Source organism: Narcine bancroftii, chromosome 4 (genome assembly GCF_036971445.1).
Source record: "Narcine bancroftii isolate sNarBan1 chromosome 4, sNarBan1.hap1, whole genome shotgun sequence".
NCBI classification, from domain to species: Eukaryota; Metazoa; Chordata; class Chondrichthyes; order Torpediniformes; family Narcinidae; genus Narcine; species Narcine bancroftii.
The window spans coordinates 248781599-248797018 of NC_091472.1; the positions used below are offsets into that span (position 1 = coordinate 248781599).

At 38.5% G+C, this 15420-nt stretch overlaps 1 protein-coding gene across 5 annotated transcripts in view; it reads right to left on the reverse strand.

The window, feature by feature from the left end:
• myo1b (myosin IB) overlaps positions 1-15420 on the reverse strand; it is a 312780-nt gene that overhangs the window by 35338 nt on the left and 262022 nt on the right. For all 5 annotated transcript variants that reach the window (XM_069934623.1, XM_069934624.1, XM_069934622.1 and 2 more), the window contains exons 15-22: positions 14028-14090; positions 11964-12164; positions 10376-10602; positions 7064-7264; positions 5409-5502; positions 4402-4551; positions 1232-1300; positions 79-165 (exon numbers count right to left, since the gene is read on the reverse strand). In XM_069934623.1, coding sequence (XP_069790724.1) covers positions 79-165; positions 1232-1300; positions 4402-4551; positions 5409-5502; positions 7064-7264; positions 10376-10602; positions 11964-12164; positions 14028-14090 — 1092 coding nt within the window. The remainder of the gene's footprint in view (positions 1-78; positions 166-1231; positions 1301-4401; positions 4552-5408; positions 5503-7063; positions 7265-10375; positions 10603-11963; positions 12165-14027; positions 14091-15420) is intronic.

The window sequence follows — 15420 nt, forward strand, 5'->3', positions numbered from 1 at the left end:
AATTTTAACTGGATAAGAAATAAAAAATCGATTTTAAAAGTCCATTGAGAACCTAGAAGAAAATAAACCTCTTCATACCTGAGTTCCTCGCCAATAAGCTGCAATTGTCGTAGCTGACTGCTCACAGCGTTTCTGGTGCTTGAGTTCTCGCAACAGTTTGCGTGCCTGTAGTGGGGGAGTGCATGGTGTGCACGGAGGAAAAGAAAGCAAGTCAAATTCACTCTTTTTGTTGGAAAGCTATCTATATCCTGCTGTATCCTTAGACAACCCTCACAATCTTCAACTCAATCAATTTTTATATCATTTGCAAACTTACTAATCAAGTTACCTAGTTTCTCATCTAAGTCATCCACCACCACCCTCTGCCCCTATCACCAAATCAGATTTGGCTAAGTTTGTCAACACACCTTGGATCCCATATGCTTTTGGACAAGGCTATCTTGTGGACACCTGTCAAAAGCCTTGCTAAAGTCCACTTATACCATGTCTATGGACCTGTCTTCATTCATTTTCTTCATTACCATGTCCCTGCACAAACCCATGCTGACTTCTCCTAATCAGCCTCTGCCTTTCCAAACAAACATAAATCCAACCCCTTGGAGTTTCTTCCAATAATTTCCTAATCATTGATGCAAGGTTTGCTGCCCATCACTCCTGTCCTTTTTGAAAAAGTGAACAAGCATTTGCTGTCCTACAGTCTTCTAACATGTCACATGAAGATGCAAAAATTTCGACCCTTGGTTCTCATACAATCCTGGTATACATTCCATCATGCCCTGGGGATTTATCCACCTTAACGTGTGCCAATATGTTTAACCTTACCTCTTACTGATACAAATATATTTCCGGACAGAAACTCTGTAGATGGAATAGTTCACTGCTACACAGAGCACTGAATTTATAATCTAGAGGTACGTACATATAAGTAAATACAATTTTAAAAGATTCAAATTCAACCTCTCTAAATTTAGTATCTCATCTTCTGTTCATCCCAAGAACACTGTAGATATCTTCATCATGTTGCAAAGCTAACAATAGACACTGCCATTTACTGTTGGGGTACATTTCATTTTTCAGTGTGCATTAAGAGTTCAGGAAGCTGTTTCTTTCACTCTAATTAAACTTTGCTTAAATTAGAGATGAAAGAGTCTTAATATACCTTGGATTTTACTGGAAAATGTTGCAAAATATTTTAGGAAAATTACTTTCTCTTCTGAATGGAATAACTTACCTTCCATCCTCTGATATATGACTGAATGCGTAAGGTCACCATCTTCAGCCTTAGGTATTTCTTCCGTTGCTATATTGAAAAAAAATCAGAGAAGCTTTGTTAAGATTCTTAAAGCAAATTCATCCTGGGGCAAATTATTGAAACCCTCAAGCAAATAATAGCCTTTTGCTTGATATGACTCCAATAAGAAATTGTGACCACTGGCCAGATCATTTGGCCAACAATTTAACTTGGCCACACAAGTCAAATGATCCTGACCTTTATTCGAAGAGAAAAAACAGCTCGTGAACCTGGAGGTGCTGGATTTCCTGCTTCTGTACCTTCAACTTGATGGAGGCAGCGAGAAGAGGGTGATGGGGATCCTTTAAGATGCTAGTTACTTTCTTGAGACGGTGCCTCAAAAATACAAAGCAATTAAATACCAGCAGCTTTATTTCCATTTTCATGATATTTTTTTCCAATTGCCGTCAGTCTGACAAGCAAGCAACCATCAAATGGACAGCTTTCTCATTTGACCATTGTTCAGTACCATCCATGATCCAGTGTTCATTGAATCCAGCAGTGTGCAATCAAGAGAAAGCTTGAAATATGCGAAACTCATGTGCGAAAGTGTGAACTCTGAGCTGATGAGCATCTGTCACAGAAAATACAAAAACTTGCAGAATTATTGCTGTACTGGGAGACTATATATCAGTGTTAAATCCAGTTTTGTAGAGTTTATTTGTACTGAAAGCAAGGGTAGTGGGATGGGGATGATGGAGGAAATGTCGGTACACTAGGAAGGGGAAAGGTGGCAGTTGCAGCTGCTGGACAGAAGGAACGTCCTCTGAGATAACCCAAATCATAGGAGTATTTCAATAGAACAGCTTGGAGAAGCTTTATCATTTCAGTCCTAATCTCTTTTCAGGCAGGACTAAAAGGAAATCTCACAACTTTCCCCTTTCCAAGTTTTTCACACTCACAGAACAAAGTATTATCGATTGCTGTGGTGATAAAAAGAAAATAGCAAAGAGTGCCCAATGGAAAAAGGCATTTATATTAAAGGACAGCTTTAATATTAAAGGATTCTCACACCATATTGACATTAATTCCAAGAGTCAGAAGATTGCTGAAAATTTTGTACTCCAGGGAAAATTTAAATGCAGGTGTCTCACTTTAATGACTTCAAGGTCAGATCCAAATTTGGCCTCTTATACTTCCATCATTCCGCAGGGAAACATCAGCATCTCTTTACCTTTGATGTGCTAGTACTACAACCAGGAATGGCACTTGCTGGGCAGTAAACTACAATGCCCAGAACAAAAGCATGAAACCATATCCTTTTGAAATTCTCAGTTTAAATCATTAAACTCATGCGCTTATTTTGTCAAGGCATGTAGTAGAAACAGGTTCAGACTTGTTGGAAATCCAAAAGATTTTATCTCTGTGTTGAGTTTTATAAGATGGCTATTTCACAGGACACAACAAAACTCTCCAAAGCTTTCTTGGTGGCAGTGAAGCTGTATAAAGCTCATTTTAAAAAAATTAATATATTATCAAAGTGAGGAACAGCATCCACAAACAACCAAGACGAATAAAATAATTCATATCAAATCACTTTTGCTTTCTGTGTTTCCATTTTAATCCCACAGGGTTAGCTTGGAAAATGTTGCTAAGTATGATGTAGATATGGTTAAATGCATTCAATTATCCTGCCATTTGAGATGAACAAGTAAAATATCGTCAAAAACCATGAATAATTACTTATTGATCACCTGTCCTGCAATTAGCCTTACAGAAATGAAATTGCTCCAATTAGTATTTTTAGAAAAAAAAATTAAATACCCCCTGAAAATATCGGCTGTTATTAACAGGGAAGGGACTTGCATTTTCTTGAAACACTTGCAACATATCCATTATTCGCAAAAAGGTGACCCTCGAGTTACAGACATTTGGATAATTTACAAATACAGTAAAACTGCTGGTATCCAGCAACTAAGGGGATTGGTAGAGGTGGGATAAGTGAATTTTCCAGTTGCTTAAAATTACGTGTTGAGTGATTGGCAAACTAACGGCGAGGTGCATTCATTTTAAACTTCTGTATTTTTTACCTATTTATTTTTCTCGTTTTTTTTCTGGTTGCTTGAATTGTAGGTATCAGTTTCACTGTAACTACCCATTTGAAATACTGAATAAAATTCGCTCTAATGGAAAAAAAAACATAAATTTTCCTTTCTCGTCTCACGTTCATTGATGAAGGTGCTGATGACATAGTTTCACATTACTGAAAATTGCTATATGCACTTATTTCTGGAAATGCAGTCTCCCCATCCTGAAATTCAGGGGTCACTTGACAACACTTTTTTGCAGATAATTAGTTCCAGTTTATTTAATATTTAAATTTTATCTGCCTGCCACTCTCTTAATCCAATCTTTTTCTCCCTTTTTATTCCAGTTTCTGTACCCAAATAGACTTCAAATCATCCTGCTACCTTTTCCATTCTTCCTGTTTCTTTCTCTGTTTGTACTGACCTGACCAGAGCATTAGGAGTTGGCATTTCCAGAAAATTTATCAGGCAAAACATTTTCCATCCAAAATATGAGGGAAAATAAAATCAAACAAATGGATAATGATGAAAAAGGCATCAATACACTGTTTGAAGTGTTTTTCTCTCATTGATGCATGAGACCATCATGGCCTGGGCTGCATCGAAACACAAGAGCAGGAAGTTCTTTTAAGTACTCACTACCTGGATTTCCTCAGGACCTTCAATCCCCCAAATGTTTTGAGCTTCTCTATCTCTTGCCTCTTGAGCATCATTGGTATTCCACTACTGGCAACTGAGCATTTGGATTCCTTGGGCCTAACCAATGGGAAACTTACTAAACCTCTCCACTTTGTCTGATTTTGAAGGCATTCATTAGAATTTACCTGCGATGAATCCCAATTTCACATTCTGTGGTTCAGCATCAAATTTCATTTGACAATTCTCCTAAGAAGTGCTTTCGGTTCTTTTACCAATTTAAGAGTGTTCCACCTCGGCAGGAAACTTGCAGATGCAGGATCTGAACATTGGTGTGCCAGAGTTCGGCAGGAGAACAGCAAGAAGGGACAGCAACGCCAAGCAATCTAGAGGATTGCCTCTTCTTAAAGCAATGCTGCACAAGAGATTTTAATGAAAACCACTTACAAAATGTCTCTTTGACCAAGCTGAAATAATGATCTGGCTCTTTTTCATCAACAAGAAGTTAGTACGGCACTTCCAACCGCGATAGATCTTCTGAATTAGCGTGGCCAAATCTTCCAGACGACGCTTTCTCTGATCTTCCAGCTCAAACAGCTGCAGAAACAAATGCAGCAGTGTTATCATCAAGATCAAATCAAAGGTCAAGGCAGTGTAACTTTTTGGCCATATGAGATTACATCCAAGTCATCCAAAACCACTTGACGATTCAGCTCAAGTTAGGTTGTTCCAAATAGAAAAGATAGAATAATCTTTTGCAAAATAGAGCACCTATGAAACAACATGCCCTCCTAGAAGAGATGATGGAAACAGAATACAGAAGAATATTGAAAGGAGTCAAGAAGAGTATAAGTTAAAATAGAAACATTTTATAAGAAGATATTACTTTAGAGGAGTCAGTGATGCAATGGTCCAAGTGACCTCTTTTTGAACATTACAATTTTGTGCATCCTTTGTCTGGGCATTTTGTTTGATACAGTCAAATTAACCAAAGGGCCTGTTCGTGTGCTGTACCATTCTATTTTCTATGGTGGTTCAATGTTTTCCACTGGCAATTAGTTTATCTGTTGGGTTATTAACCTGAAATGCAGATAGGTGATGCAAAAATCCAAGTGTCCTCTTTTTGCACAGTTTAAACATTACAATTTAGTGGACCCTTGCTGCCATTATGTCTGTTTACCCGTTGGGTTATTAACTTGATATACACATAACATACCAGCACTAGAGTATCTCTTGTCAATTGAAGTCACACACTTAGAAGCAGTAAGCTTTTGCTTTTGAATCAAAAAATAAAAAGAAGCAATGAAAATGCAACTGAATTCATTATTGCAAAAGGTTGCACTAGTCCAGTTTTTGACCTAAAATAATGAATGAATGTTTTTTTAACAGCTATTGATACATGAATCTACTGAAATCTGAGACAACTGTGCAAACTACTGTGGGGGATTACCTACCGTTCTTGGGTTTCGAATAAATATCTTTGATCTACCATATGAATACTCTTCAGAAGGGATCTGAAGTTCAGTCAGGAGCACTTCAACACCATCCCTTTAATTAAACACAGATAATTAGAAGTCTTAGTCAATGGAAGTTAAAATGAAGCCTCTCCTTTTGAATGCCTTTAGCAAAATATGAACAAGATTGTTACTAAAGATCACTGTTAAATATAAAAAAGTAAACATTTTGAGAATGTGATTGGTAAATGTTCAAAGCTTGGTTTTAATACATACTTCGTGCTATTCAAATTAAATTGTTAGTCATGCAGCTAATCAGTTGGAATTAACTCTTCACTCAAGGGACCTTGAGTGAAGGAAATGTTTAGTTCATGATAAAATTGAGGAAATAATTATTTCACTATGGGTGATTAACTTTGAACTATCAAATTACTGAGTTGTATGAAATACGAAGTTTTTGCACTGATTTGGCCTGCTTCAGTTGACCTTAACTGTCAGGACAGTAGCAAAGCAATCTGGATCTGTGCTCACTAGTGTCCTTCAGTGAAGGATGCCTTGCACTTAAAGATGACAAATACGGGCAGCTTGACAGCACCACAGACTTTTTAAACCACTGGCACAGACTGTCAAGGCTCGTACGCGCATAATAGAAACTTAGGATAAAATGATGGTAAGTGAAGACTTTATAAAATATCCTGCATGATATCAATGTTTTTTTTTGTGTGGGAGTACACGACAACTGATGGCAAGCAGAATGTGAGCAGAATTTAAATTCAAATTCTTGGTTCTGGTCAATATTTACCTTGCAACCTAGGTTTGCTGAAATAGATTATTTGATCTTTTTCATGTTGCTGTTTATGGACCTTGCTGTGTTGGAATTAGCCACACTGGCTGTATTTTATTCTGGGAATTCTTGGTGTACCATTCCATTGTAACTACATATAAAGAACGACAATTGAATCTGGGGTATTTTAATCTAAGTAGATTAATCCTCAATTTAATTTTTCCTCCAGCAAAGTCTACTGGCCAAATACGTATCAGGAGCAGGAACCCATGCTAATTTTCAAGCCAACTGCAGTGGTCATGCTCCTCCTGTAGCCTCTTTCTGCACGCCTCCATCATCGTGCCACCTGGACTCTCCCATCACCACTGTAGTACCCAAGCAGACCTTCACCAAAGTGCTCACTCTCCCACCTCAGCAGTGGTGTCCACTCTCCCACCTTGACTGAAGTGCCCACTCTGTCTGTAGCACCCATCCTTCCACTGACTGTCGTGCCCACTCTCCCACACTGACTGTAGTGCCACTATCTGACTGTAGTACCCACTCTGTCTGTAGTGCCCCCTCTCCCCATGACTGAAAATTGCTAAAAGAAAATCCAACGCACCATCTACATATTTTTTCGATATGTACGAAGCACTGACAAAACCAGAACTACCTGTCATCCTGAAATGACCATGCTGATAAGCAAAGATACTTGAATCTGTCAATTACTTACCTTTCTGAATGGCTCAACTGCTTACTGTTCAGACCACTGAGGTAGCATGGGAACATGGGAACAAGCTTTCAAAATTGTATGCAATAATGAATAATAAAAATATCTTATTATATGTTCTATGTTCTATTTGTGCAATAGAGCCAACTAGGATTGCCATACCTTGCCCCTTGCCTCCAGTGAGGCCAAGTCTGTGAACAGAGCATCTTATACCTCTCCAGGCAGGGTTCATAAAGCTGCTTGAAAGCATACCCAGCTCTTCGCACACGTACATTCTCCATCAAGCCCAGATAGCTGATCTGGTGGCGCACAAGACCCTCCGTGAATATATGAGGAGCCTTCTGATCATTTGGTTTGATGCATCTATAAGGCAATATGCATTCAACTGAGTGACACCATCGTACATCTCATTTTGGACTTCACTTGCTAAAAGTCCTCTCTTTTTGAAGGATGCAGAAATGCAGAAACTCAGCAGCTCACACAGCATCCAAAGGAAAGTAATAAGATATTGTTTTCGAATTATCTCCCTTCTTCCTTGGACAGCTCACCTGATCCACAACCAATCTTCTGGGAAAGTGAACTCACTCCGAAATGTCCCTCAAAATTCTTTCAGATGCTGTATTCAGGCAATATGTTTCATTTTTTAAAAATTATATAATGTACATTTCTTAGTATTTATTGAGGATCCCTAACAATCTTAAAAATTCAGATTTACTGAAATATAAGGCAACAGTTTAACTAATCATTGAGGAAAAAAATAATTATTTAATTGATCAAATCATGCCTTTGACACCCTCTGGGCCTGGAATTGTTTCTTTTGGGGAACTTGGCAGTTATAAAAGTTAACTTCTCCAGAAGTAAATCTAAATTTATTAAAATTGTGTTGTCAATAGCCAGGAAACATGGAAACCCGATTCCCTACTTCACACTGATTATTAAAACATGGAAGTGCAAAGTTGTATTCCCCTTGAGTAGATTACTTATAGTTTTAGGAATAGATATGATAGGTTCATCGAAATTTGGCAACCTTATTTAGATTATATAAATGCCCAGATTGCATAATTTATTTTGATATTTGTAAATTAGTATACTCCTTAATAGAAATTTACCACTTTAAAATGATGTGTCTCTGAGATGTGGAACCTTGCTCCTGTTGCTTTTTCTTTTTTATTTTCTTCCTTTTTATTTCCCTCTATTCCCTGCTATCCATCCCCTTTCCCTTTGAATCTGGGGAGGAGGTGCTGGGAGAAGAGACTCTCCTTTAATTTTAACTTTTTTTTGGACCTTATCAATGTTTTTCTATGATTTTATATTCAATGTATTATTATTATTATATTAATTGAGTCCTATATTCTGTATTTTATTAAAACTTTAAAATTATGCCTTTAACAGAGGTAAAATGGCAGAAATAAAAACAAAATAAACAGCTGGACTGAAACACAAAAGTCTGCAGGCATTGCAATTGTAGTAAAATCACAGAAATGCTAGAGTAACTCAAAGAGCTCTTGCAATGTTCTTCAGAAGTAGATATATATATAATCAACATTTCAGGCCTGAACCTTCTTCAAGGTAGAAGGGCTCAGGCCTGAAATATCAGTTATATATCTTTTCCTTTTACTGCAAGACCTGCTGAGTAACTCCAGCATTTCTGTGTTTTACTAGAAAATTAACAGCTCTCAACTGTTCAGTTAACAAATGGAAAGAAAAGTTAGACTAACCTTTCAAGAACAACCCATTATCATAATCTTTTCATCCAAAACAGAAACTGGTCAACATGTTCCAAAATTCTGAAGAAGATGGCATCTGAATATTTTTTTTGTCATTTTTGTTTAGGATTGCTGCATTGTGAACAATCTTTTTGCAGTGACAATATAATTACTAGAAAAGCAGTTCCTAAAAGGTTTAAATCAGTGGTTCTCAACCTTTTTCATTCCACTCACATACCACTTTAAATACCATAAATATCAGTGTATAATGCAAAAAATTTTGTACCAAAATTGGAGCTCGGGGGGCGGGGGGGGGGGGGGGGGGCGGGTGCATTATACACACTTATTTACGCCAGCGCGAATTGGGCAGGCGAGGGGGAAGAGAGACAGAAACGCAAATCAGGCGGGCGAGGGGAAAGAGAGACAGCAGCACAAATCAGGCGGGCAAGGGGGAGAGAGATGGCAGCGTGAATTAGGTGGGCAAGGAGGAAGAGAGATGGCAGCACAAATCAGGCGGGCAAGGGGGAAGAGAGGCGGCAGCGTAAATCAACCAGGGGAGGGGAGGGGGGGTCATATTATACACAGGGGTAAATTTTTTTCTCCCTTTCCCCCTCAAAAATGGGAGGGTCACATTATACTCCAAACGCATCATACATGCATATTTATGGTAATCCCTATGCCATAAGTGCTCTATGATTAGTAAGGGATTGCTTAAGGTGGGATGTGAGTAGGAAGGGAAGTTTGAGAATCACTGCTCTAGACCCAATTGTTAATGAAATATTTTGCTTGAGGAAAAATTGTCTTTGGTCCGTTTCCTTTGGAGTTATGAAACTGTGCACATAACGAGCCAATTAGGTACGATTAGAAGAGTGGCTTTCAAACTTTTTCTTTCCATCTACATAAGCAATCCCTTACTAATCATCGAGCTCCTATGGCATAGGGAATACTTAAAGTGGAAAGAAAAAGGTTGAGAGCTATTGGTGTAGCGGCGGCTACTCTGCTCCTGCAATAACACACAACCAGACGGGTTGAGCTCAGTGAGCAGACTAGTTTATTGCAGGCTGCTGGGCTGCACTTATACTCCCAGCCCAGACCTAGCTGAGAACCACACTGGAGGGCGCTGACGTCACCCGGGCATCATGTGGTCCCCAAGCACGGGTTTCTGAGCCCCGAGCTGGAAGGAAGGGAAACCCCCCCCAACGGCGCCATTTTGGCCAGCTGCCCCGCTGTGTGGCTTACACCGGTTCGCCTGCCTTGTGGTGAGCCGCCACACTGGTTTAAATTGAAGCATGAAGCATTTGTCCTATCATGCCACTTGGTATAAAAGAGGGAATGTCTGGACCCTGGGCTTCATATTACCGTACAGGCAGTACCTCTTTAATCTGGTGACGTTGGGACTTCGCCATTGCCGGACAACAGAAAATGTCGGAAAACAGAAGTTGATCCTGAAGGGAACCCACAAAGTAAGAACAAAGCATAAAACAGGAAATAATACTGTGGGGTGGCATAGTTCGCATAGCAGTTAGCGCGATGCCTTTACAGCACCAGTGATCGGGACTGGGGTTAGAGTCCCGGGCTATCTGTAAGGAGTTTGTTCTAACGGCAGCATATTCAAACGTGCTGGACCATGGGAGTTGTCATAACACAGAGCACCAGATAAGAGAGGTACAACCAGTATTTTATAACATTCACATGATCTCCAGTAGATAAATTCACGGAGGGCATTATAGGTTGTTGCACACTATTTAAAATTTAAAACAAATCTTACCTAATATAGTTGGGATTTTTTGTCAATAGATTTTTCATTAGAGTTGCTACAGAAGCCCTGAATTGTGACCCAGCTGTTGGTGGTCTCTTTAAGGACATCTTAGCTGGGTTTCCCTCTGGGAAAAGGGATTTGACAAGCACATGGTTAGTCTTCCACATGGCTTGGGACAGGTCGCGATACAACAGGTCATTGTTTTTGTCAACAAATCCTTCCACATGGTACATCACCTTGAAAATGAAACAAAAACATTAATGATCCACATATAACTGCTCTCAAAACAATTGCACACCAATCACGTAGGAACAAGTTACACTGAATAAACTCAGCAGGTCTTGCAGCATCCATAGGAAGCAAAGAGTAGCCAATGTTTCAGCCCTGGGTCCTTCATCGGGAATGTTACCATCACATTCAGTTTGGTAGAGAAAATATAAGGATAATTCACCAACAGCTATGACAAAAAACAAGATCACAATCAACCTGTTTTCCAGCACTCAATTTGGAAAGAAAAGGCCTTTGCATTCTTTAATGGCTTAAGGTTGACATGTTATGATGACTTGAGCCTCCTGAATTTTAACACCTTGTAGTAGCCAACCCTCAAAATAAAATAAAAAATGTGTTGGTCTGACATGACAAACAGGACTTGCCAGGCACTGAATAATATTTCAACCTCCAGGCTATTCAAGCAAGCAAATATTGCAAAAGGACATTACTGCAACATCAGGGTAATCTTGAAACCATGGCAGGGGAGGTGTTTGAGAGTTAGCTCAGAAACAAGCAAAGGCAGACATATGCAATTTGTGCAAAATAGCCCAACATAGCAAAGGATCATTTCGCTAATGCTGAACAAAAACAGGAAGTTGCGCGTGATGGAACTCAAGTTCAAGGGTGTCAAGTTTCTGGTGATACAATTATGAGTAGAAAACATGTTACTTAACAGAAGTCAGCCATGTGAAAAAACAGCTGTGATTAAATTCTTCAAGATCATTCTCAAAAGGGTGTTCGGAATCTAAGACCAAAATATCCAATTCTTAAAATCATGTGTCTGTACTTGAAATCTGCTGACGTAATTTCTCTCAAGGTCACATTAATAATAGAAACAGCAGAATGGCATTCAAAGCATGCTTAATTCTACTTTGGAAGTAACCAGTAATCTAACGGATAACGTCAAATTATGAAAACGAAATTATGAAATTATGACAATTATGAAATAGTAAAATCCCTGTTATCCATAATTCAAACAACTGGCAAAAAAAAATCACAGAAAATAAATAGGTTAAAAAAATTGAAGTTTTTAATTGGTGCACCTCGCCACTAGTTCACTAATCACGCAACAAGCAATCTCAAGCAATCGGAAAATTCATTTATCTGGTATTTACCAATTCCCGTAGGTGCTGGATACCAGGGGTATTTAATGTGAACCCACAATGACTGGGAAATGGACTGAAAATTCAAAAGGGATTATGGAATTACCACATCTTATGAAACTGCAGACACGAAAAGTAATCTCTTGCGCCTTTTCCTTCATTTATAATTAGATCATGAACCCTCAATACAAAGAAACCAAACTTGGTAGCTTAGATTTCCATACCTTGCCAGCATAGTGCTGGATCCTGAAACAGTTGTGAGGCAAAGTGGTATCGTTGAGGAAGCGTGAGCTTTTGCTCATCCTGCTTTCGAAACGCTCGTGTACAGCACATACTTGATTAAGCTTCTCCAGGAAGGTCTCGTCCGTCACTGTACCAGGGCGCAAACATTCTTCATCAAGCATGGCCAGGATTCCATTTATATTCTGGAAAATTAAGCACGCAGGATTGAGACATTACCAAGCCATATAATTTACTATCATAGAGCAATGCATACCTACATGTCTATTTATGGATATTCATATATTCATATGATTGCTTTTTCAGAGTTTGTGTGCAAATGTCTATATACCTATTTGTGAGCTCATGTACGTGTTTTATTATTTTTACCCGATATTAGCAAGGGAGGAACAAGTACTAAGTGATGCAAACTTTGCAGAAGGGTAACTATCATCCCAAGATATCAAATAAAAATTTACATTTCACTATTTGCAAAACATGCAACCTTGATAGAACTCAGTACCAATCTTCTCCTTCTCCGAGCAATAATTAACTGCTGAAAGAGAAGCTTCTTATCAAGAGCAACATCCCTTTTTTGAACTGAGGCAGAAGAGATTAAAGGTCCTGTAATCTAGAGCAAAATCAAACTGCTGGTGTGGAGGGGGGAAAAGCGATATTTAATGATTCAGGTTGAGACTCTCCATCAGGGTTGAGAGTGTGGAGGAGAGAATGCCAGTATAGTGAGGTGAGGGGCGATTAAGAGGTGCACTATTCTACATCATAATAATAACACAAAGAGTGGCACCGAGATAGAGGTGCTGCATCATGCTTCCCAAGATCTGGGCTCAATCATAACCCCAATGCTTTTTGTGTGGAGTTGGCAGATCACTCTGTGGCCCAATGAATTTTCTCCAGGAGCTTTTTATTTTCTTCCATATCCCAGAAACATGCAGTTGGTAGGTTAATTGGCCACTGCGAATTTCTCCATTTGTAGGTGAGTAGTAGAATCAATGAGAATGCGGGGAGTCTAAAATGTGTCATTAATATAGGATTAGTGTGAATGCATGGTTGATGATTGGTGTGGATTGTGACTAAAGGGCCTGTTTTGTGCAATATCTATTTATAACTCTCTTACATGGAGCAGTTTTTACAAGATTTTGTTTTTATTTTTTAAAAATAAAGGTTAGTTAGTGTTCAGATACAAACTGTACTCTCCAGAGGATATGCCGCAGATAATGACAAATTCCATGTGAGGTAAAGAATGGCAAGGGGGATCATTGCATCTAGTGATGCTTAAGCAGCACTGACAAATGTGTTTTAATCATCCAGCCAATTGGTGAGAATTTTGATATTGGGAACCCAAAAGGATTCCAAATTTTTACAGAACTACGTAAATTTTAATCCACAAAGGATGTTGATTTTGGGATTGGGAGTTTGTAAATTCTCCCCATGTCTGCTTGGGTTTCCTCAGGGTGCTCCAGTTTCCACCCACATTTTAAAAACATATGGGTTGAGAAAGTTAGTTGGATGTATTTGGGAGGCACAAGCTCATGGGCTGGCGAAATGGCCTGTTACCTTGCCGTATTGCTAAATTTTTTTAAAAACAAACTAGTATCAAAAGGTCCTTTGTGATCAGTTCAAGGATGTATCAGTATTTTTTTTTCTCTGATTACCCCCACTTCACTGGTTAGTAGAGATACTGAATTCTAGAATGGAGTAGTTTATGTTTGCTGATACTCTTGCTGTTGCTTTAGGGATAGCTCTAACCAATGGCCAGAATTACATAAAATGTGTAGCAGGGAAACAAGACTTTTAGTCCAAATCCTCTACGTTTGTTTCATACCACCTTAATTACTTCTTCATTCCTTCACATCGCCCCTCCATACCGTTCTCTCTTGCATTAATCCTCCCTTATACTGCATGTATCTAAGTATTTCAATCACTCCATGCAATTATAATTCTCACATTTTTACCATCTCTGTAAAGTTTTCTGATGTTTCAAAGCTTAAGCTACTAAATTTAAAAAGTGATAACCAATTCTCAAATCAAACTAGAAAAATCCCACTTACGTTTTCAATCAGCTCACAAATGATGGTATTGTTGAAATACTCAATGTGAGTCCATTCAATTCCCTGTCAAAAATGAACAGTCAAAATAGCATTACTACACCTTCTTTTAACATCGTTAACAATTATCCAACAACTGCGTCTGTTTACCTCTTTATTTTAGTTGAGCATAATTTTCCCCATTACTCAAAGGCCTTCTAAATTGCAAACATTGCCAAACTCCTCTCAGCCAGAATTCTCCACACAAGAACATTCATTTGAAATGTTTCCAATTCTGCTCCCATTCCATTCCACAATCTAAGTCAATTTCCCATGCAGTTCATGGGAAACCATCCAGGAACAAACGTCATGGCATAAGGTCATTTCAGTCACTTTGATGCATGCTGTCTTTGTTCCAAGGCAAGCCATTTCTTGAACACATGCCTTCCTAAACAAATCTAAAATTTTCCTAAACAAATAACTGACATAGATAGATGCTGCTTCAGGTGAAAGATGCATTTTTATATTTGTAAATCATTTCCATGTGAACATCAATCCCAAGTGCAGTCACATAAAATGAGGGTGCAATTTTTACTGTTAAAGTCAGCTCTCCTACAGCCTCATTATACATTTTATTAAGAAGAATAATGGAAACACTAAAGGAAACAATTGTTTGAACAGAGAGGTGGGGGTGGGGAACAGAGAGAGACACCAGAAACATTATAAGAAGCGGAGCAGACATGGAATGGCCCTATTAAGGAACAAAAACAGAGTATAAGTACCTGGAAGAAGTCTTTGCATAGGCATTAGCAAGGCATCAATAGCAGCAAGCAAGAAAGGGGTTCAAAGGGGCTACAGCACAGAAAAAGAAGACAGTTTTAAAAGACATTATAGCATGCAGTCAATAGCTAGATGGGAAATACTTGTTATTGATTACTCTCTCTCTCTGGGTCAAGCTTAAGATTTATGGTCAACAAAATAAATCTACATTCAAAAAGATGAAACCTAAGATAAACAAGGAACTACTTCTGCAAGGGTACATAAGCTTGTATTGCCCAGTTTCACAGCAATGGAACAAGGTGTATTTCTGAAAATATTTTGACTGATTTAGCCAAACTTTTCATTAAAATAATGCATAATATGCAATGCTTTTAGTCAGAAAATCAGTAACTTGTGTATTAAAATCTATTATCATACTTCCAGGTGCAAAGATCATTTTTAGTACCATTTACACATGCAATGATGCTGATGGCACTTGGTTTCACTTGCCATCTCCATTTTGCTAAGATCTCAAACGTGTTTACTGTTCTCTTGTAAATTGTTTCCTTTCTCATCCCAATTTCTTACAGTGCTGCAGTACTGTGACTGCTCTTTCAATCAGAAGAGTGAGTGAAGAGGTACTTCTTTCAAATTTGAT